Below are 22,955 nucleotides of genomic sequence, written 5' to 3' on the forward strand. Positions count from 1 at the left end.
CACAGAAATATACACACGTCCGATTATTATGTCAAGAAAGTCTAACACCTTATTACAAGAGCAAGCTGTGGTGGTGTGGAATCTTCCTGATGGGATTGGGTGAACTGGGGAACTTTGCTGCCTATGGTTTTGCGCCGGCTACTCTGGTTGCTCCTTTGGGATGCGTGTCCGTTATCGGTAAGGATGACCTGCTGTCTGAGGAATGACCAGGACAGGGGAATCAAGAACTAGAGTGTAGGAATTGAAGGGCATCCTTGTAAAACCATGAGAGGCATAGGCAGGTAAATACACACAGTTATAGAAAATATAGAACATTACAGCACAGGTACAGGCCATGATGTTATGCCGACCTTCTAACGTACTCTAAAATCAATCTAACCTTTCACACCCATGAAGCCCTCGGTTTTCTTTCAAAGAATGTCTTCGATGTCTCTAATCTATATGCCTGAACCCCACCCCTAGCAGTGCATTCCACGCACCCCTCATGCACCGTGTTTAAAAAAAAATCATACCTCTAGCATTGTGCTTATACTTTACTCCAATCTCCTTAAAGTTATGTCCCCTTGTTTTAGACTTTACAACCCTGGGAAAAAGGTGCTGGCTATCCACTCACTGTAGCTCTTCTCATTTTATACACCTCCGTTAAGTCAGCTCTCATCTCCCTTCACTCCTAACAGAAAAGTCCATTTCCCCAGGGTTGGGGAAACAAGAACTATAGGGTGTATTGTAGGTTTAAGGTAAGAGGGGCAGCTTCTCCACACAGGTGGTGGTGGGTATATGGAACAATGGTTGAGGCAGGTACCATATCAGCATTTAAAAGACATTTGGATAAATACAGGAATAGAAAAGGTTTACAGGGATTTGGCTCAAATGCAGTCAAATGTGACTAGCTTAGATGGGCACCTTGGTTGTTGTAGATGAATTGGGCTGAAGGGCCAGTTTCTGTGTTCTGTGACTTGGTGAATCATCTCAGCTCACTGTTGTACCCTTTTGGAATCAAAGTGTACCCAACCAACTAAGAGCTGAGTTGAGTAGATAGAGGAAAGCTCTTCTCAATAGGTTTTAGAATCAGCGCGTGTTGATTTAAGATTTGAGGACAAAAGTGCAAGGAGAAGGGGAAGAGAAGCTTTATTTTTTTTTGCTCCTTGTTGGAGGGGAGGGCAAAGAGAGAATCATGGTCTCTTCAATCGTGAATTTTGTAGGCAACTGAGAGATTAGTTTAAGGAAAGAGTAGGGGAATGGGCCAGACACGTAGCTCTGCTGTGAGTTGGTATAGGTTCAAAGCAACAAATAGCTTCATAGAATTGTTACTGTGTGGATGGAGGCCATTGAATCTGCACTAGCCCTGTGTAAGAGCAATTCAGTAATCCCAGAGATCTGTGAATGATGGATTGTCGTTGTGTATCAGAATCGGGTTTATTATCACTGACATAGTCATGAAGTTTGTTGCTTTGTGATGGCATAAAAATGACTAAGTTACAAAAACAGGAGGTGTAAAAAGCAAATAATGTAGTAGTGTTCAAGGGCTCATGGACTGTTCAGAGATCTGATGTCAGAGAGGAAGAAGAGATTCTTGAATATCTGAGTATGAGTCTTCAGGCTCCTGTAGCCCTCCCCTTTGGTAACAATTAGGAGAAGTCATGTCCCTGAGGCGAGGGTCCTAACTAATGGATGCTGCCTTCTTGAGGCAGCAACTCCTAAAGATGTCCTCAATGGTGAGGAGGAGGAGGTTTGAGCCTGTGATCGTCTGAGATCCTTGAACTGTGGAAGGAGTCCCTACCATCTGAGTGAAGAAATTTCCTTACTCCTCCTTCTGAAGTTGTGGCCCATCATATTAGCTAGAGAATATTCTCATTAATTATTTAACTTAAAACACAGTGGCCTCAGGAAAAAAAAATGACTGAATAGTCATCTGGAATAGCTCTGGTTCACTAGGACCCTGATATTTCCAGTGAGAAGTAGGGCACGGTGGTACAGTTAGTAGAGCTTCTTCCTCAGTTCAAGTGACTTAGATTCGATTCCAACCTCTGGTGCTGTCGGTGTGGAGTTTGCATGTTCTCCCTGTGAGAGTGTGTGTTTCCTCGGGGTGCTCCGATTTCCTCCCAGGTTCCAATCACATGAAGGTTGGTTAGTTATTTGGCTACTGTACCTTATCACTTGAGTGAAAGTGAGTGGTAGAATCTGGGGAGAGTTGATGGGAGTGAGGGGAGAATAAAATGGGATGAATGACTGATTAGCGTAAATGAGTGGTTGATGGTCAGCACGGACTCAGCGGGTTGAAGGACCTGTTTTTACGCTGTACAACCATAGCAGTGAATATACCTGGTGTCCAAAGAGACCGAAACAGACGGACTGGGAGTCATACCATACAGATGGATTTTAATTGCCCCCAACAACCTTCTACAAGGCAACAACTGCCCCAAAGTCCTTTCTCTCCCCAGTATGGTAGGTCAGATTAAAAGTAAAAGCTTGTATTTAATGCACGGAAAATGTCCCAACCTTGGAATATTTGTAATCCTAATTTGACTTTGCCAGTTAAAGATGCCTGAAACTGGGACCCAGTGAGTGAAAAAGACCCCACTGCGATATTTCACAGGAGTTTTCCTCCCTGTATCCTGGCAGAACTTTTTCTGTTGGACACTGAACAGCTAGTGATGGCAATTTGGAGATTGTCAAAGGCACAGAACTGAATCCCCCCCCCCCCAACCTTCCTCACACGGATAGGCCCCTCCTGTCTATTTACAAACTGTGATTGAAACATGCCACAGCTCTGGTGAAGGTAACTTCCCCCCCACCCCACCCCAGGTCCCCATGCATTCAAGCCATGGTTTTAATCAGTCCATTGCTTAAAAGACTGTTCCTAACCACTTGTCAAAATTAAATTGAAAAGCAGTTTCCTTTGGTAAGTTGCTATGGTGATGAAGAATTTAGGAGATGAAGCCTACATTTACACAGCAATGCCACATCATTGGCTCCCTAATCTACATTAAATTTTTAATATTTATGTTATTTTTAGGTTTAGGTTATCCAAGCAAGTTGGGAATGAGGACTGGGGATGTTTTAGAGATTGTTACTAGTTTCGGTGATATGGGAGAGTCTTCACAGAGAGGGAAGACAGTTGGAAAGGAAGACGCCTTTGCATTGTGCTGTACATTTCATGGTCTAAGGATGCTTCAAGATGATTTGGCTGGTAAAGTTGTTTCAAAACAATGAAGAAGTAGACTCTCTTGGTCCCTATCCTGTCATAGACTGCCCTCTTCTCCACAAGTTTGACTAGATGAAGGGACTCAGTCTGAAAGATTGACTGTTTATTCCCCTTCATAGATGCTGCCTGGCTTGCTGACTTCCTCCAGTATTTTGTGTGTGTTGCTCATGATTTGTGGCTACTGCATAATCTCGTGTTTTTATGTTTGACTTCCTTTTGCAAAAGCTATTGACCTGAAGTATTAATACTATTTTAATACCGTTTCTCTCTGCACACATGCTGCCTGGCCAGCTTTTTCTGTTTAGTTGAGGTTTTTCAGAAGTATTTCACAATGTGCAGTGTTGGGTGTAGGAACAGGGATTGGCCATTTAGTTCCTGGTTCCGGCTAGGCCTTTCAATAAGGTGGGAGTGGTTCAAGCTAATATGGGAATGGTTTAAACTAATATGGTAGGGGAATAATTCACAAGAGGCAGGGTAAGTATGTGCCACAGAATAAGTAGTTTTCAAATGGCAGGATTGGCATCCGTGGCTGACAAGGGAAGTTAAGGATTGCATGAAAGACAAAGGGAGGGCACGTAAGGTAGCAAAAGTGAGTGGGAAGATTAGGAATCTTTTAAAATCCAACAAAAGGCAACTTAAAAGAAGAGAAAAGATGAAATACGAAGCAGACTAGCCAATAATATAAAGCAGGGTACCAGGTTTTTTTTCATTTATATAAAGAGTGATTGGGAGGTGAGAGTTGATACTGGAAAATGATGCTGGTGAGGTACTAATGGGGGACAAAGAAATGGCAGATGAACTTAATGGGTAATTTGCATCAGTCTTCACTGTGGAAGACACTAGCAGTGTGCCAGAGATCCATGAGTGTCAGGGAGCAGGAGTGAGGCTGCTTAACAAAATAAAATCCTCTGGTGTTTCAGAAAAGATGCTGTCATGGATAGAGGATTGGCTGACAGGCATGAGCTGTGAGTGGAAATAAAGGAGGCCTTTTCTATTTGACTCCCATTGACTTGTGGTGTTCCTCAAGCGTCAGTATTGAGACCACTACTTTTCACATTGTTTGTCAGTGATTTGGATAATAGAATTGATGGCTTTGTGGCAATGTTTACAGATGATATGTATAATATGATGAGAGGCATTGATCGTGTGGATAGTCGGAGGCTTTTTCCCAGGGCTGAAATGGTTGCCACAAGAGGATACAGGTTTAAGGTGCTGGGGAACAGGTACAGAGCAGATGTCAGGGGTAAGTTTTTCACTCAGAGAGTGGTTAGTGTGTGGAATGGGCTGCCAGCAATGGTGGTGGAGGCAGATATGATGGGGTCCTTTAAGAGACTTTTGGATGGGTACATGGAGCTTAGAAAATTTAGAGGGCTGTGGGTAAGCCTAGTAATTTCTAAGGTAGGGATGTGTTCGGTATAACATTGTGGACCGAAGGGCCTGTATTGTGCTGTAAGTTTTCTATGTTTCTCTGATACAAAGATGGAGGGGTAAGTAGTGCTGAGGAAGCAATGCGATTTCAGCAGGATTTGGACAAGTCGTAAGAATGGGCAGAAAAGTGGTGGGTGGAATACAGTGATGGAAAATGTACGATAATGCATTTTGGTAAAAGGAATGATAGTATGGATTATTGTCTAAATGGGGAGAAGATTCAGACATCAGAGGTGCAGAGGATTTTAGGAAACCTCGTGCAAGACTCTGAGAAGGTTAATTTACAGGTTGAATCTGTGGTAAAGAAGGCAAATGCAATGTTAACATTTATTTCAAGGGGAATAGAATATAAAAGCAAGGAGATAATGCTGAGTCTTAATAAGCGCTTGGAGTATTGTTAACAGTTTTGAGCCCCTCATCTCTGAAAGGATGTGTTGTCATTGGAAAGAGCCCAAAGGAGGTTCACAAGGATGATTCTGGGAATGAAGGGGTTAACATATGAGGAGCATTTGGCTGCTTTGTGCCTGTACTCGCTGGAATTTAGAAGAATATGGGATGGGGTGGTGATGTCATTGAACCTTGCCAAATGTTGAAAGGATTAGATAATATGGATGTGGAGAGGTGGTTTCCCATGGTGAGAGCATCTAGAACTAGGGAGCATAACCTCAAAATTGAGGGGAAACCTTTTAGAGCAGAACCTTTTTTAGCCAGAGAGTGGTGAACATGTGGAATGCTCTGCCACAGACTGTGGTGGGAGCCAAATGTGTGAATATATTTAAGGCAAAAGCTGGTAGTTTCTTGATTGGTCAGGGCCTCAAAGGATGTGGTAAGAAGGCAGGTGTATGGAGTTGAGTGGGATCTGATGGAATTGTGGAGCAGACTCAATGGGCTGAATGGCCTAATTCTGCTCCTGTGTCTTATGGTCCTAAGATCCAGGCTGATTGTGTGCCTGAGGTCTACGTACCTGTCCAATGCCCTTATTCTTTCAGTGTCCAGTTACTGAGCAACACACAAATGCTGGAGGAACTCAACAGGTCAGACAGCATCTCTGGAGGGAAATGAACAGTCGATGTTTTGGGCCAAGGGCCTTCACCAGGGCTCAAAAGGAAGAGAACAGACACCATTATGGGAAGGTGGAGGGAGGGGAAGGGGGTCAAGCTGGCAGTTAATAGGTGAGATCAGGTGAGGGGATAGGTGGGACAGAGGGGTTGATATGGAAAGCTGGGAGGTGAAAGGTGACAGAGGGCTGAATCTCCCTCTGGTTTCCTACCTCCTTCCCTTTATTCAATGGATAACTGTCCTCTATTAAATCCCATCAACTTTAGCCGTTTGACCTCATGCACAGTTCTGTTGCCCCATTAGAAGAAGGTTGTGGAGGCTTTGGAAAGGGTACAGAAAAGCTTTACCAGGATGAAGTCTGGATTAGAGGTCATGAGCTATAAGGAGAGATGGAATAAAGTTGTTTTATTTTTTTCTGTAGTGTCAAGAGACTAAAGGAAGACCTGATAGTAAAATTATGAGAAGCATAGGTAGACAGTCAGAATATTTCTCCCAGGGCAGAAGTGGCAAGTATCAGAGGTCATTCATTAAGGAGAGAGGAGGAAGCTTCAAAGGAGATGTGCGTGGAAAGTTTTTACAGAGAACATGCTTGGTGCCTGGAATGGGTTGCCAGTGGATGGGTAGAAAGAAGCAGATAAAATAGTGGTATTTAACGGGCTGTTAGATAGACACGTGAACACACAGAGAATTGAGGGATATGGATCATGTATGGGCTGAAGAGATTTAGTTTAATTAGGCGTTGTGGTTGGCACACACAGTTTGGGCCAAATGGCCAGTTCTGTGCTGTACTGTATCATAATTGGACCTTCTGTTTCATTTAGCAAAAAAAAATCTGTCACTGCACCATTCCCTCGGTATTGCGCCCGGACATCAGTGTAGTTATTTTGTGCTGGCTTACATTGTTTCATTAGCAATCAAGTTGACCCAACATGATCACAGTGTGAATCTTCAAACAACTCCCTTGTTTCTATGGTTATCTGTGATTAAAAACCATTACTGCTGTGCTGGGCTGGGTTGCTGAATAAATTGCTGATCTATGTAGCCAGTTCCTGAATAAGTATGAAGGTTCTCACTACTCGGAGTGTGAAACTGGATTCCAAGCTACGCCAAGAGAGACCAGACCAGGTGACCAGTTAAAGAGGGGGGTTGAAAGAAGAGGGAGATTAAGAGAGAACTCAGAGCTTGGCACAGCCATGAACGGTGGCTTGATTAAACAAGATGGGGTGCCTTCTATTTGGAATGTCACTCCTTCGTCCTGACTTGGTGCTGCCTGTGGGTGGGAGAGCACTAGGCCTATGAAGGCTGGGAGTTAAACTTTACACTGTAGAGGTCTGGCAGTTTTCCACAAAAAGCAACAAAGAACAGCAAGTTACTCCCATGTGTTCAGCATTCCCATCGCTGCCTGTAAGGAGTTTGTGCGTTCTCCCTGTGACCACGTGGGTTTCCTCCAGGTGCTCTGGTTTTCTCCCACAGTCGAAAGGCAAACCGGTTAATAGGTAAACTGGTTGTTATAAATAGGCTACAACTAAATCAGGGGTTTGCTGAGCAACGAGGCTTGAAGGGCCCAAAGAGCCTACTCTACACTGTATCTCAATAAATAGATGTAAAATAGATAAATAAAGTACAGGCAACCTCGGACAATCCCTAGTTTAACTGCTCTATGTCCAAAAAGGGAAACAACAGCCCGTAATATGGTGACACAAGTGCTGGAACATGAACAATAAACAATCTGCTGGAGGAACTCAGCATGGAGTATTATAACAGAGAAACAACCTTGGCCCAACTCATCCATGTTGACTAAGATGTCAACCGTGCAGACACTGTGGGCTGAAGAGCCTATTCCTGTGCTGCATAATTCCATTTTCTATGTTCTAAGATGGGTAGAGCCTGTCTCATGCAATAGATAGTGGGATAAAATTAGTCCTCGGCCATCTGAGATGGGACATTGAACAGTACAGCACAAAACAGGCCCTGCAGCTCACTGTGTTTTCATCGACGTGACACCAAATTAAAATAAATCTCTTCCCCTGTTCCTCCATTTATGGTAAATGCTCAATATACCACCAGCTGTGTGCTGTATTCTAAAATTTGGCTTTCTTAAGCCAGTTGAACTGGATTTCAGCAGTGTACAACATACAGCTAACAAAATATCATCCATTTACTGCGTGACTCTAGTGTACTTTGGCATCGGTACCTTTAACCATCTGCTTGTGTTTCTGGAGTGAGATTTGAACCCACAGCCCAGGAGGTGGGAAGACTATCACTCCTGATTGTATACTTTCAGGAGAGCCTAACAAGACCTTTACTGCATCTGTTAAATTCCTTTGGTGGGAGATGGTGACCCTAAATCAGTGAATTGTTGTTCCTTTTGATGTGATAGTATGGGTACCCTGTACTAATACCAAAAAATATTGTTTTTCATTCAGCTAGTGCAGCAATGTCGGTGGTGTTCCTGAAGGAAAAGCTGTGGTCTTCAGATATCCTGGGTAATTCATATTTTCTATATGAGTCTGTTGTTTAGATGATTACTGAAGATTACCAAAAATATTTCTCATAATGCTTTTACAACATAACAAACCCTCTGGCTCATCAAATCCATGCCTGGTGTCAGAGTGGTCCCATCAGTCCCACTTTCAACCCACATGCCTATCTCCTCCTCCCCTCTCACAGATTTGTCTTCAGAAAGCAGAAAATTAGGCTACCAGACTTCTCCGGTCCAACCCTGGCTGATCTCTGGAGGGAAATGGACAGTTGATGTTTCAGATTGTGATCCCAGGGCTCTTTGTGTTGCTCTGCATTCTAGCATTGCAGCTTTTTGGTTGATCTATACTGGTACAGAAAATGAGTGAGACAAGTTGTGTCCCATCACCCTTAATCATTCCAGTGTTTATCTATCCTCTCCTTTAATATATCTAATGATCTAATCCTGGGGCAGAGAATTCCAGCGGTTCACTACCACGTGGAAGATAATATGTTCTATGCATCTCAGTTTTAAATGACTAGTTTACTATTTTGTAGCTAGAATTGGTAAATTGGTTTATTATTGTCACATGCACCAGGATATGGTGAAAATTTTGTTTTACATGTCAACAAGACAGATCATTTCACTACAGAACTATATTGAGGCAAAACAAGAACAGAATGCAGGATAGTGTTACAATTACAGAGAAAGTAGCGGTTAACGCATCACTTTACAGTTCCAGTGACCCAGGTTGAATTCTTGCCATTGTCTGTAAGGATTTTTTATGTTCTCCTGTTTCCTCCGGCAGTCCAAAGATCCATTAGTCTTTGTAAATTGTCCTGTGATTAGGCTAGTGTTAAATAGATGGGTTGGATTAGGCTCATTGTGGCATTAGGCTATGGTGTAGTCATACAGCGTGGAAGTAGGTCCTTTGACCCAACTGGCACATCCCATCTAAGATTTCCATTTAAGCTAGTCCCATTTGCCAGCATTTATATCCCTCTCTATTTTTCCTATCCATTTACCTGTCCGAGTGCCTTTTAAATGTTAACAATCCTGCCTCAACCACTTCTTCTGGCTCATTCCATAATGGACCACCCTCTGGGTGAATAGTTACCCCTCAGGTTCCTATTAAATCTCCCCTCCCACCCTAAACCTGTGTCCTTTAGTTCTTGATTCCTCAACTGTGAGTGCATTCACCTTTCTAAGCCCCTCTTGATTTTATTCACCTCAATGCGATCACCATTCAACTTCCTGCACTTCAATGAATTCTCAGCTTGCTCAACATCTCCCTTTAACTCAGTTCCTGGAAAATCCTCCACTGTTGTGGTGGATGTAGAGGCTCTTTCACTGCCACGTCCTTCCTGCACACTTTGGTGGCATGTTTTCAAAGTTGGGGCATTGCTGATCAGGAGCTGGATGGACTGGACGGCCAGCAAGCACAAGCCCAGTTGGACCTCAGGCTCTGTCTGATTTGACAGACAGGAAAGGTCTGTGCCTTGAAATGTTGGGAGGATTGGAAATGGGCTACCACTTTGAGTTTGAGTCAGCAGTCAGGAGTGGGGTGTGTTCTGACTTAAGGACAGGAAAGGGATGGCAGCAGAGGATTGGAGTTTGGGCTGATGAGCAGCAATGGTAATGAGCAAGGTCTCCGAGAAGGGCTGATGAAACTCAAGGTCAAGTGCAAATGAATGAGTCTCTGTCTTGACTGATCTGGGAATCCAGCCTCAGAGGATGCAGATTTGGGGAATTGGACGGGCTTAGCAGTGTGGAATTCAGAATTCAAAATAGGTCACAATGTACAACTCTGAGATTAATTTTCTTGTGGGCAATCACAGTAAATACAAGAAGCACAATCGAATCAATGAAAGACCACACACAACAGGACTGACAAACAATCTATGTGCAAAGAACAACAAACTGTGTAAATGCAAATACAGAGAAAAATAAATAAATAAATAAACATTAAATATTGAGAGCCTAAGATGAAGAGTTTGTAGGTTGTGACAACAGTTCAATGAAGGAGTGAGTGAAATTGAGTGGTTATCATCTTTGGTTCAAGGGCCTGATGGTTGAGGGTAATAACTGTTCCTGAACCTGGTGGTATGAGTCCTGAGGCTGCTGTACCTTCCTCCTGATTATTTATTTAGGGATACAGCTCGGAACAGGCCCTTAAGGCCCAACACGCTGCACCACCCAGCAACCACCTAGTTAACCCTAGCCTAATCACCGGACAGTTTGCAACGACAGGTTAACCTACCAACTGCTACGTCTTTGGACTGTGGATGGCAGCAGCGAGAAGGGAGCGTAACCTGGATGATGGGGGTCTTTGACTTTGGATGCTGCTTTTCTGCATCAGTGCTCCTTGTAGATGTATTCAATGCTGAAGAGGGCTTTACCTGTGGTAGACTTGGTCATATCCGCTACTTTTCATAGGATTTTCCATTCAAGGGCATTGGGGTAATACAACCAGTCAATATACTCTCCACTACACATCCAGAGAAGTTCGTCAAAGTTTTAGATGATATGCCAAATCTTCACAAACTCTAAGAAAGTAGAGGCACTGTGTGCTTTCTTTGTAATGGCACTTACATGCTGGACCCAGGACAGATCTTCTGGAATAACACAGAGGATTTTAAAGTTGTTGATGCTCTGCACCTCTGATCCCCCAATGAGGACTGGCTCATGGACATCTGGTTTCCCCTTCCTGATATCAGCAATCATCTCCTTGGTCTTGCTGACATTGAGTGAGAGGTTGTTGAGGCACTACTCAGCCAGATTTTCAATCACCCTCCTACGTGCTGATTCATCACCACCTTTGATTTGGCCTCTAACAGTGTTGTCATCAGCAAACTTAAATATAGCATTGGAACTGTGCTTGGCCTCATAGTAACAAGTGTAAGGTGTGTAGAGCAGGGGGCTAAGCACACAGCCTTGTGCATCTGTACTGATGGAAACTGCGAGGGAGATTTTGTTGTCAATCCAAACTCCCTGGTGTCTACAAGTGAGGAAATTCAGGAGGAACTGAGGCTTAGGACTTGAAGCTTATTGATTAGTTTTGAGGGGATGGTATTATTGAATGCCAAGTCAATGAAGAGCTTCCTGATGTATGGATCTTCACTGTCCAGATTTCCAGGGTTGAGTGAAGAGCCAATGAAATAGCTTCTACTGTTGGCCTGTTGTCAAATTGAAGCAGATCCAAGTTGCTTCTCAGGCAGGGGGTGATGGGTTTCATCACCAACCTTGTAAAGTGCTTCGTCACAGTGGATGTCAGTGCTACTGGAAAATAGTGATTCAGGCAGGTATCCACATTCTTGGTATCATTCAGCACAATTAAGCCTGTTTGAAGCAGATGGGTATCTCAGACTGCTGAAACGACAGGTTAAAAACACTGCAGCCAGTTGATTAGGCCAGGTACCCCATCTGGGTACATTTAATGTCAGAAATGTGTACAATACACATCCTGAAATGCATTTTCTTCACAACCATCCATGAGAAACAGAGGAGTGTCCCCAAAGAATGAATGACAGTTAAATGTTAGAACCCCAAAGTCCCCCCTGTTCCTCTCCCTCCCATACATAAGCGGCAGCGAGCAACAATCCCCCTCTCTGACTGGCACAAAAAGCATTGGCACCCGCCACCGAGCACTCAAGTGTGAGTAAGGCAGCAGTAAAGACACAGACTTGCACTTACTCCAAAGACAACTCATTCACCCGGCATTGGACATACGACAGGCTCTCTCTCTCCCTAGTAAGGGAGAAAGAGGTGTCTCTGTTTCACAGCAATAGGGGAGACATAACAAACAACTTGCTGGTTTATGATGTTAAAAGTCCGTTGCGTCGCTTTTTGTGAGCTCTGTGCCCAAAGGTCTCGGGTCTCTGGGCACACAGCCTTAGACCTTCCATCTCCCCTGACACACCGATATCCTGCCTGGACACCGACCTTCGACCCACCCATCTCCAGAGCCATGAGATCTCGGCCATCCGAAGGCGAGCTGAGCTCTTAGGCCACACCCTTGGGAATGCCGAATAACGGCCAGTCATGAAGCCCCGAGAATGGTCCCATTCCCACAAAGGACCGTAGTCAGCGTGTAAGAGGTGATAGCATTCAACCCCTGTTGTCGAGCATCCTTCAGTGATTCAAGTTTGGTCCTGAATTGCCACTTAATACTTAGACCTCTTGTATTTAACTTGGTAGCCAGACTTTCTAATCAGTTTATTAAGCCTGTTGGCATCACCCGTATTGATAACATTGCCCAGCACACCGTCACATAAAAGATTGTACAACAGACTGGTCGAACATGTGAAGGAGAGGCCTGCATACTCCAAAGAACCTCAGTCTCCTCAGGAAGTAGAGGTTAATCTGGCCCTTCTTGTACACAGCCTGTGTTGGCACTCCACTCAAGTCTGTCATCCAGGTGCACCCCCAGGTACTTGTAGGTCCTCACCTCATCCACACCCTCATCATCAATAGTAACTGGGAGCAATGCAGGCTTAAAGTCCACCACCAATTCCTTTGTCTTACTGATGTTGAGCTGCAGATGATACAGCTTGCACCTTTTGACAAAGTTCTCCACCAGGGCCCTGTATTCATACACCCATTTATTGCTGAGTGATCAGAGAATTTCTGTAGGTGACATGACCAAGCATGGAACAGTAGGCTCTCCTAATCATTGTGTAACAGTGGTTGAGTGTGTTGGGACCCCTGGCACTGCAGATGATATATTGATAATTGCAAAGAGATTTCTTCAAACAACCCTGATTGAAGTCCCCAACAATGATTTGAAAGGCATTGGGATAGGCTGTTTCTTGTGTGCTGATCACGGCAATCAGTACCTTGAGTGTCTGCTTAATGTTGGCCTTTGATGATATGTAAACTGTGATCAGGATCACAGAGGTGAACTCTCTTGGTAAGTAGGATAGTCTGCACTTAATCATTAGATGTTCCAAGATGGGGAGCAGGGTGCGCCAAGACCACAGCATCAGAGCACTGCTAAAAGTTTATCATTGAAACCTTTGCCTTCTCCGAATCAGCAGTCTGGTCCATCCAGTGTATCGAGAAGCCCTCAGGTCTTACCAACATATTCAGCATGTACGGAGTGAGCCATGTCTCCATGAAATAAAAACGCAGCTATTACTCATTTCTGTCCGAAACTGCAATCTTGCCTTTAGGTCCTCAATCTTGTTCTCCAGCCACTGTCCATTTGCAGGCCAGATGCTGGATAGAGGGTATTTCAGTCTGGCTAGGAGCCCTCCCCTTCTCCCTCTCTTTTGGCTCTGGCGATATGCCTTCGTTTGTCTAAAGCTGCCTTGCCTGCATGCTTCAGAGACAGCTCTGCCGTAGCATTCAGGAGAACGTGAAATCGCTAGTTCATTGAGACAGTTCAAAAGTATGTTACTTAAAAGGAAATTGCAGGCTGCAGATTGGAGTGAGAGTAGTTCAGAAGTATCTTTGGAAGGTTTGTAAGAGAAAGCGAGGTATGGAGAGGATGATTGTGAGGGTAATTGAGTCTTTGGGTGTAGCACAGATGGGTAACCTACAAAGGACCTAAAATGAGTAACAGTCTGGGAAGACGTGGAAGTGTCCGGCAAAATGTTCTGTTCAGGAAAACTTAGTCCAACCTCACACAGAGTGTTGTGAAAGCATCAATGCACAGGGAATTCCAAAGCACACAGACTGCTCAAGGAACTCAGCAAGTCTGCCAGCATCTGTGGGGAAACTTAAATAAGTCAATGTTTCAGGCTGAAACCTTTCATCAGGACTGGAAAGGAAGGGGGCAGAAGCCAGAATAAGAAGGTGGGAGGGGGAGAAGAACAAACTGGCAGCTGATAGGTGAGACCAGTTGAGGGGAAAGGTGGGTTGGTGGTGGAGTAGAGGGGGTGAAAGGGAATGATCTGAGAAACTGGGAGGTGATGGGTGGAAAAAGTAAAGGGCTGAATATGATGGGAATATGATGGGAGAGGATAATGGACCATGGGATAATGGGAATGTATTGGAGAACCAGAAGGATGTGATGGGCAAGTCAAGAGAGTAGGAGAAAGGATGAGAAAGGGAGAGAGGACCACAAGAAAGAGGGAAACCAAAGGTGGAGGGGAGCAGAGAAGGAGTTTGAGAAACTGATGTTCATGACATCATGTGGAATGATGTCATCCCATGAGAGACTTTCATAGATATGAGGGATGCAAGGGACTGAAAGTGACTGGATGAATTTACAGATTGATCCATTCCCACCTACAATTATACTTGCTGAACTTTACTCTGGGGTAGTAAACAGTTGCCCATTATGTGTTTAACATTGAGCAACAATGTAATACTGATTGGACTTGGTCTATTAAATGTGTTAATGGTGGGTTGTGTTCGTTTTCTCTGCAGGAGGATCACTGGCTGTTCTGGGAACCTACCTTCTCGTGACCTTTGCTATTAATGGACAACAAGAGATCACAGCCATTAAGATCCATAACTATATCGTCAGCTGGGAGTTCTTGCTTTACTTGGTAAGAGACCATGTCATCTACAGTTGCTTCATCTCGTTAAAGCTTGTAATCCAATGACAGTTGGATACCATCCCTGAAAAATGAAGTGATTGGACAAAGAGTATGACCTTTGATTGTCTCGTGCTTGAGAGCTCAGAAAGATCCCAAATTCCAGAGGGGAATTGGCTCCTAGTTCCAATGACCTGGGAGGTCAAAGCTGAGTTTGCACAAGTGCAATGAAAAACTCACTTGCATCAGCATCACAGGCACATAGCAACATTCAGGAGAAAAGCAAATATCAAACATAAATTACACACAATTTTTACAAGAGTGGTCTCTTTCCATGATGCAAGAAGTTGTAAGAGAATACTGATATAAGTGTTGGCTTATTATTGTCATATGTACCAAGCTAAAGTGAAAAGCTTGTATTGCATACTGTTCATTCAGATCAAGACATTACACAGTGCAGTGAGCTAGAACAAGATAAAACAATAACAATGCAGAATGAAGCATAAAGCCTACTGAAAAAGTGCAGTGGATGTAATTGATAAAGTGCAAGATCATAACAAGGTAGATTGTGAGGCCAAGAATCCATCTTATCATACATGAGGTCTGTTCAAGAGTTTTATAACGGGGTAGAAGCTGCTTTGAGCCTGAGTGATGTGCTTTCAGGATACAAATAAATGAGAACTAATCTTATTGATGGGGGACTAACTGAACGGATTTTGTCAAGTCATTTCCCCTTGTGGGGTATCCAGAAACCCCTCAAGTTAGTTATGTTTTCAAAAGGCTGAGATGTGTGTATTAATTCCATATGTACATATCAAAACTCCTAACCCAGAGCATCAAGGATGTGATTGCACTGAAGAGAATGCAGAGGAGATTGGCCAGGAGACCACACAAATCAACTCGTCATGGACTTGCACCTTACTGTCTACCTGCACTTCACTTCCTCTGTGACTGTGACACTTTCTTCGGGAATCCTGTTGCTGCCTCAGTGCTTTAAAGCACCACCCAAATGGCTACGCTACCACGTCATCTGCCTGTGCCACCATGATACTCTACAACGTTGTGAGCTAGAGAGCCTGTCCTTGTTGTGCTGTTCTTGTTCAATGTTCTCGTAGCGTAACACGGGAACAGGCCCTTCAGCCCACAGTGTCTGCACTGGCCATTAAACTAATCCCATCTGCCTGCTCATGATCCATCTCCTCCATGCCCTGCGTATTCACGTGCCTCTTGAACAGCACTACCATTTCTTCATTCGCCACCTCCCCTGGCAACTCATTGCTGGCACCTACCACGCTGTGTGTGAAACAGAACTTGCCTCACACATCTCTTTTAAACCCCTTCCCACTTGGTACAACTTGCCAATGCCCTTTATTGCCTTTCAGTCCACCAATCATTTGGGCTCTTTCCTCACCACTCCTCCTCTCCTCTTTCTACCAGCCACCTCCTCTTTTTGCTCTCAGTCCTGAGGCAGGCTTTCGATCCGACGATGCTGCTCAGCCTGCCGAGTTCCTCCTGCAGATTGTGTGTTGATCCACATTTCAGCATCTCCATCTTGTGTCTCTGTCTAATGACTTCTGTAGGCCTGCCTCTATGCTTCCAACACTTTCAGCTTTTAATCACACACCTGCTAGGCCCAACCGTGCATCCAAAGCTCCAGCCAAGCCCTAGGTTTGACGGGCATTTATTTCAACATGCCAGTCAGTCTTGTTTATCTTGGCACAAAGGTGAGTAAACTCTGACTACATGTGTGGAGAGCAAAAAACCATATCCTGTGGGCAGGTTTCCAGAGCTCAGAATGAGATTGTAAAAGCAAGATCTCAAAGATGACAATCTGGTATCAGGTGCCAGTGAGTATATGCAAAGAATCTGTCCCAGGTCAGAGGACCTAATTGTGAACTTAATGGGCAGTAATTGTTACCTGTCCTCATCCCAGGACCTGATTTATCTATGCTAGACATCTCAGTGCTCTGGAAAGACACTATCTAATATTGTCTCTGCAAAATTTTCCAAATGTACCAGAACCAACAGAATCAGTGACCTCTCCCAGACCAACACTCCCAGCACAAATGTTAATCTGATACATTATCAGGGATACTCTTTTATCAAGTAGTAATTAGAGAGACATTTAAAAGAAAAAATGAAAGGTGAAAAGTTTGTCCTGGGTTTAGCGAGCTTTTGGGCCATTCTTTGAATTGGGATTGGTTTATTACTGTCAAACATACCAGAGAACAGTGAAAAGTTTGTTTTGTGTGCCATCCATACAGAATATTTCATTGAAACAGTACATTGAGGTGCTGTTTCCAAACAATAACAGTATGTGGAATAAAGTGTTACAGTTACAGAGGGTGTACAGTGCAGATAGACAATAAGGTGCAAAGTCGTAACAAGGTAGATTGTGAGTCCATCTTGTCACACTAGGGGACCATTCGATAGTCTTATCACAGTCGGATAAAAGTTGTCCTTGAGCCTGGTGCTACATGCTTTCAGGCTTTTGTATCTAAGACCATAAGACATAGGAGCAGAATTAGGCCAATTGGCCCATCGAGTCCATTCCGCCATTCCTTCATGGCCGATTTATTATCCCTCTCAACCCCATCCTCCTGCCTTCCCTCTGGGATCGTTGTCACTCTAAGTAATCAAAACTCACCAACATCCGCTTTAAATATTCCACATGACTTGGCCTCCACAGCCATCTGTGGCAATGAGTTCCACAGATTCACTGCCCTCTGCATAAAGGAATTCCTCCTCATCTCTGTTCTAAATGACCACAGGGCATTGCCTCCAATCTGAGGCAATGCCCTGTGGTCTTAGACTCCTTCACTAGGAGTCAAAAGATAATTAAAGACCTCACCCTCCCTGGACATCCTCACTTCTCCCCTTTTTGCCTGACAGGAGAGGGAGAAGAGAGAATATCCCGGGAATGTAGAGTCTTTGATAATGCTGGCTGCTTTATTAAGACAGTGAGAAGTATCAACAGAGTCCGCAGAGGGGAGAATGATTTCTGTGATGTTCTGAGCGTGTTTCTTTTGATCAAGTGCAGGGCAATTGCTATATTGTTGATCAACTCCCAAGCTGAATGCAACGGCGCCTCTCAAAACCCCCACTTTTGCCCCTAAGAAGCACAAGCAGCAGATGCATGAGTGCACCTGCACCTGCAGGTCCCCCTGCCAGTTCCACTTTATTCTGAATTGAATATAATCACAGTTCCTTCATTGTCGCTGGGTCTAAATCCTCGAACTCTGCCCCCAGAAGCACTGTGGGAGCTGCACTCAAAGTGCTGGAGATGCTCAGCAGGTCAGGTGCCAACTGTGGAGGGAAATAGGCTGTTGAGGTTTGGGTTGAGACTCTTTTAAAAAAAAAAGTCTGGAAAGGAGATAACCTGTATAAAACAATGGAGGGAAGGGGTGGAGCAAGAACTGGAAAGTGATAGGTAGCTTGAGGTGATTGGTGGGGTAGTGATGGGCAGATGAGGGAGGGGAAGAGTGTGAAGAATTCACAGATATCTTCACCAGGAAGGCTGCAATGGATCAAGAAGGATCTTGCCACCAGCTTCTCGATAGCAGTTATTAATAAACAATAAATTACATAGAGGAGAGTAGCAACAGGGCAGACTCTTCAGCCCATGATTTTGGTGCTAACCCTAAACCATTTACTCCAAGATCAATTTGCTTCCTTCCTACGAAGCCCACCATATTTCTTTCATCCATGTGCCTTTCTGAGAGCCTCTTGGATGTCCTTACTGTATCTGCCTCTACCACCAACCCCTGGCAGCACCTTTCAGGCATGCACCACTCTTCGTGTTTAAAAAAAATCTACGTCTGACACCCCCTATACTATCCTCCAATCACAAAATTATGCCCTCTTGTACAGTGTTAGCCACTTCTGACCTGGAAGAAAGGTGCTGGCTGTCCAATTGATCTATGCCTCTTATCATCTTGTACACTTCCATCAAATTCCCTCACATCTTCCTTCACTCCAAAGAGAAAAGCCCTCAAGCTTTCTTCATAAACCAAGCTCTCTAATTCAGGCAGCGTCCAGTGCTCTAACCAGAGTTTAATAGAGTGTGACTTTACCTCACAGGTCTTGAGCTTAATCCCCCAACTAATGAAGGCCGATACACATACACCACCTTCACCCTATCAACTTGCGTGGCAACTTTGAAGGATCCAAGTCCAGAGATCCCACGATTCTACTGTTCCTCTGCACTGCTGAGAATGCTGCTATTAACCCTGTACTCTGCCTTCAAGTTTGAACTTCCAAAGTGTGTCTTCACACTTTTCTGGATTGAACTCCATCTGCCTCTTCTCAGCCCAGCTCTGTATGCTATCAATATTCCACTGTTAGCTACAGCAACCTTCCACACTATCCACATCACCACCAACCTTCATGGCCAAATTCTGGCCTCAATGTCCACATATCACAAGTGAATGAAAACAAAGAATCACTCATTGTAACGCTAATGTACACTCAGTGACGTGTTCTATTGGCCTCCCAGCTCTCTTCTAATGCTGATCAAATCAGATATATTATCGCTGATTTCAGCTATGTGAAATTTATTCTTTTGAGACAGCAGTACATGTAAAGAGATTTAAAAAATTGGAAATTACAAAAATAGTGCAGAAAGAAGGAAAAAGGAATAATGATATAGTTTTCAAAGTAAATTTATTATCAAAGCACATGTGTATTACCAAATACAATCCTGAGATCATTTTCTTGCGGGTATTTACAGCAAGTACAAGAAATACAATAGAACCAATTGAAGACTGTATCCAACAAGGTGGATAAACAACTCGCATGCATAGGACAACAAGCTGCAAATGTAAAAAGAAAAAAAGAAATAGTGCTTGTAGTCGTAATAATAATAATAAATTAGCAATGGATATCTATCATGAGATGAAGAGCCCTTGAAAGTAAATCCATAGGTTGGTAGCTATCCCCTCTGGTTGTAGCGCCTGAAGGTTGAGGGGCAGTAACTGTTCCTGAACCAGCTGATTTTGGCCCTGATTGCAGCAGTGAGAAGAGAGCGTGGCCTGTGTGGTGGAGGTCCTTGATGATGGATGATGCTTCCCTGCAATGTGTAAATATGTTCAATGGAGGGGAGGGTTTTTTTATCTATGATGGACTGGGCTGTATCCACTGCTTTTTGTAGGACTTTCTGTTCAAGGGCATTGATCTTTCCATAGCAGGCTGTGATGCAACCTGTCAATATACTCTCCACCACACATCTACAGAAGTTTATCAAAGTTTTAATTGACATGCAGAATCTTCACAAACTTCTAAGAAAGTGGAGGAGCTGCTGACCCTCTCCATCTCTGATCCCCCAGTGGACTATCTCATAGACCTCCGGTTTCATCCTCGTGAAGTCACTAATCTGCTCTCAGCTCCTTAATCTTGCTGTCATCAAGTTACAGGTTGTTGTTGTGCCGCCACTGAGCTAGATTTTCAGTCTCCCTCCTATTTGCTGATTCACCCTTGATTCGGCCTATGACAGTGGTGTCATCAAACATAAATATGGCATTGGAGCTCTACAGTCATAAGTGTAGTGCGAGTAGAGCAGGGGGCTAAGCACACAGCCTTGTGGTGTACCTGTGCTGATGGAGATCGTGGAGGAGATGTTATTGCCAAACCGAACTGACTGGGGTCTGCAAGAGAGGATTCAGTTGCACAAGGAGGTGTTGATGTCAAAGTCCTTGAAGCCTATTGATTAGTTTTGAGGGGATGATGGTATTGAATGCTGAACTGTAGTCAATGAAGAGGTTCATATAACGGTCTTTAACCTGATATGTTAACCGTATTCCTCCAGGATTTCTGGTCTTGCTGCTGAAATGGTTACTTATTTTATAAACAGCTTCACACACTTAATGTCAAAGTCACATCAAATTGCTTCTGGAGTATTGCAGTAATTTCTGGTCATCCAGTTATAGGAGGGATATGGAGGCTTTGGAGAGGGTGCAGAAGAAGTTTACCAGGATGCCTGGATTAGAGGACAGATGCTATAAGGAGAAGTTGGACAAACTTGGGTTGTTTTCTCTGGAGCAGTGGAGAATGGGGAACTTTAATAAACATGATAAAAGTTTATAAGAATGTGGGTGACATAGATAGAGAGCCAATAATTTTTTCCCCATCATTGAAATACCTAACGCTAGAGTGATGGGGTAAGTTTAAAGGAGATGGTTGGGGCAGGTTTTTTTTAAAAACACAGAGAGTGGTAGGTCCCTGGTGTGATGGTGGTAAAAGTGGGAGTGGAGGTGAATTTGATAGAAACATTTAAGAAGCTCTTGGACAGGCACGTAGCCATGAAAAAAATGGAGGGATATGGACTTTATGTAGATGGAATGAATTAGTGTAGATGAGCTTTGTTAGTTTAATTATTTTGTCACAATGTTTTGGGCTGAAGAGCCTATTCATGTGCTATACTCTTCCATGTCCTGTGTTTCTATGCAGTCTCAGTGATAGTTTCAAACCCTGAACCATGTTTCTGGATGATCTTTTTTAATAATGGCGACTCCTTTACAGCTCTATAACCACACAGTATCCTTTCTGCTTTCCTTGCAGACATTGGAGTTTGTATTGTTCTGTGTTTTGCTGTATCTCAACAAGAGAAGAGGCCTGAACCACATTGTAATCCTACTGCTGCTGTCCTCAATACTTGGTAAGTATTCACAACTCCTCGTTAATGAGCTCTCCATGCCTTCTGTATTTCCTGATCCCCTGCCACACTCCAGCCACGGTAGGGGAAGTGACACAGGGAGAACATGTAAACTCCACACAGACAGTACTAGAGATCATGATTGTATCCAGTTTCCTGGATTCTACCTTGGACTATACGTATTTCTTTCAACTGCACAAATGCCATTATGTTTATTTTTATTTATTTTGACATGCAAATCATGTATTTATATGTATAATTTATGTTAATTTAAGTTTGTGGTAACTTACATTTGTCATGACCGTGCCACTGCAGCTGCAAACATCTCATTTTCATGGCATTTATAACCTGGGAATGCATGGCCATAGCAATAAAATTGAATCTCGAAATGAAATAATACAACAAAAGTATATAAACCTGATATAACAGAGAACTATCCCTAAACAGACAAACACTGCCAAAACACCACTGTGCAAAAGAAGTCAAACTGTACAAATAAAAATAATACTGAGAGCACACGTCAAAGTTTCTTGGAGGTGGGTCTTTAGGTCATAGAATCAGTTTGTGAGTTGTGGTGAATGATGTCATCCACCCTAGTCTATTCCATGACTTTGTCTGGTTTAGTTTTGCTGCTTCTCATCCAATACCCTTCTGGTTGTGTGTTCCAGCCTCGCTGACAGTGATCTCTGTGAAGGCAGTGGCAGGAATGGTGACCATGTCAATCGAAGGCCAGCTTCAGCTCCAGTACCCCATCTTCTACATAATGGTTGTCATTATGATCACGTCTTGCATTTTCCAAGTACAGTAAGTCTGGTCGGAAACATGCCGGGGGCGGGGGGGCTAATCTGAGTCTTTCAATCCAGCCTGTCTCTGTTGCCCTGTCAGTTTATGGCTTGTGCTCCACAATTAGATAAATGGTGAAATATCGCTATGCCGTGTTGTCCTCGCCGATTACCTGCCCTCTGAAAACTCACACTCATTCCTCAATCATACTTTGTTTTACTTGTGCTCAAGGAGAACAGCATAGCCCCTGTCACCCACACTGTTCTGAAGTCAGAACAGAAAAATTCTACTTTCATACAGAATTGTCCAGCAGTTACAGATGTTGATCATTTGGCAAACTGTGTATGTTTGAATCTTTGACTTGGAGGATGAATCACCATTCACAATACAGGTGTTAAAAGTCAATAGAAACTACAAGCTAACAAACGATGATACTTTGAAATTAGTAAAACAATTGTCCCTCAGTTGATGTGTGTAGTTTGTATCCTTTCGTTACATTCTTATCTCATCTCACATCTACAGTGATGAAATGCTTTGAGAGGCTGCTTATGGCTAGAATCAACTCCTGCCTCAGCAAGGACCTGGACCCACTGCAATTTGCTTATCTCAGTGGCTCTTCATGTGGCCTTAGATCTCCTGAACAAAACAAACACCTATGTCAGGATGCTGTTCTTTGACTATAGTTCAGTGTTTAGCACCATCATTCCCACAATCCTGATTGATAAGCTGCAGATCCTGGGTCCCTGTACCTCCCTCTGCAATTGGATCCTTGACTTGGTAACTGGAAGACCACAGTCTGTGCGGATTGGTGATAATATCTCCTCCTTGCTGACGATCAACACTGGTGTACCTCAAGGGTGTGTGCTTAGCCCACTGCTCTGCTCTCTC

At 43.7% G+C, this 22,955-nt stretch overlaps 1 protein-coding gene across 3 annotated transcripts in view; it reads left to right on the forward strand.

The window, feature by feature from the left end:
* LOC132398045 (NIPA-like protein 2) overlaps window positions 1-22,955 on the forward strand; it is a 107,253-nt gene that overhangs the window by 67,076 nt on the left and 17,222 nt on the right. For 2 of the 3 annotated variants that reach the window (XM_059976984.1, XM_059976970.1), the window contains 5 exons: window positions 6-177; window positions 8,119-8,178; window positions 14,526-14,647; window positions 21,191-21,287; window positions 21,953-22,088. In XM_059976984.1, coding sequence (XP_059832967.1) covers window positions 6-177; window positions 8,119-8,178; window positions 14,526-14,647; window positions 21,191-21,287; window positions 21,953-22,088 — 587 coding nt within the window. The remainder of the gene's footprint in view (window positions 1-5; window positions 178-8,118; window positions 8,179-14,525; window positions 14,648-21,190; window positions 21,288-21,952; window positions 22,089-22,955) is intronic. The other variant, XM_059976977.1, reaches the window with a different exon arrangement.

This window comes from Hypanus sabinus, chromosome 1, assembly GCF_030144855.1.
Source record: "Hypanus sabinus isolate sHypSab1 chromosome 1, sHypSab1.hap1, whole genome shotgun sequence".
Taxonomy (NCBI): domain Eukaryota; kingdom Metazoa; phylum Chordata; class Chondrichthyes; order Myliobatiformes; family Dasyatidae; genus Hypanus; species Hypanus sabinus.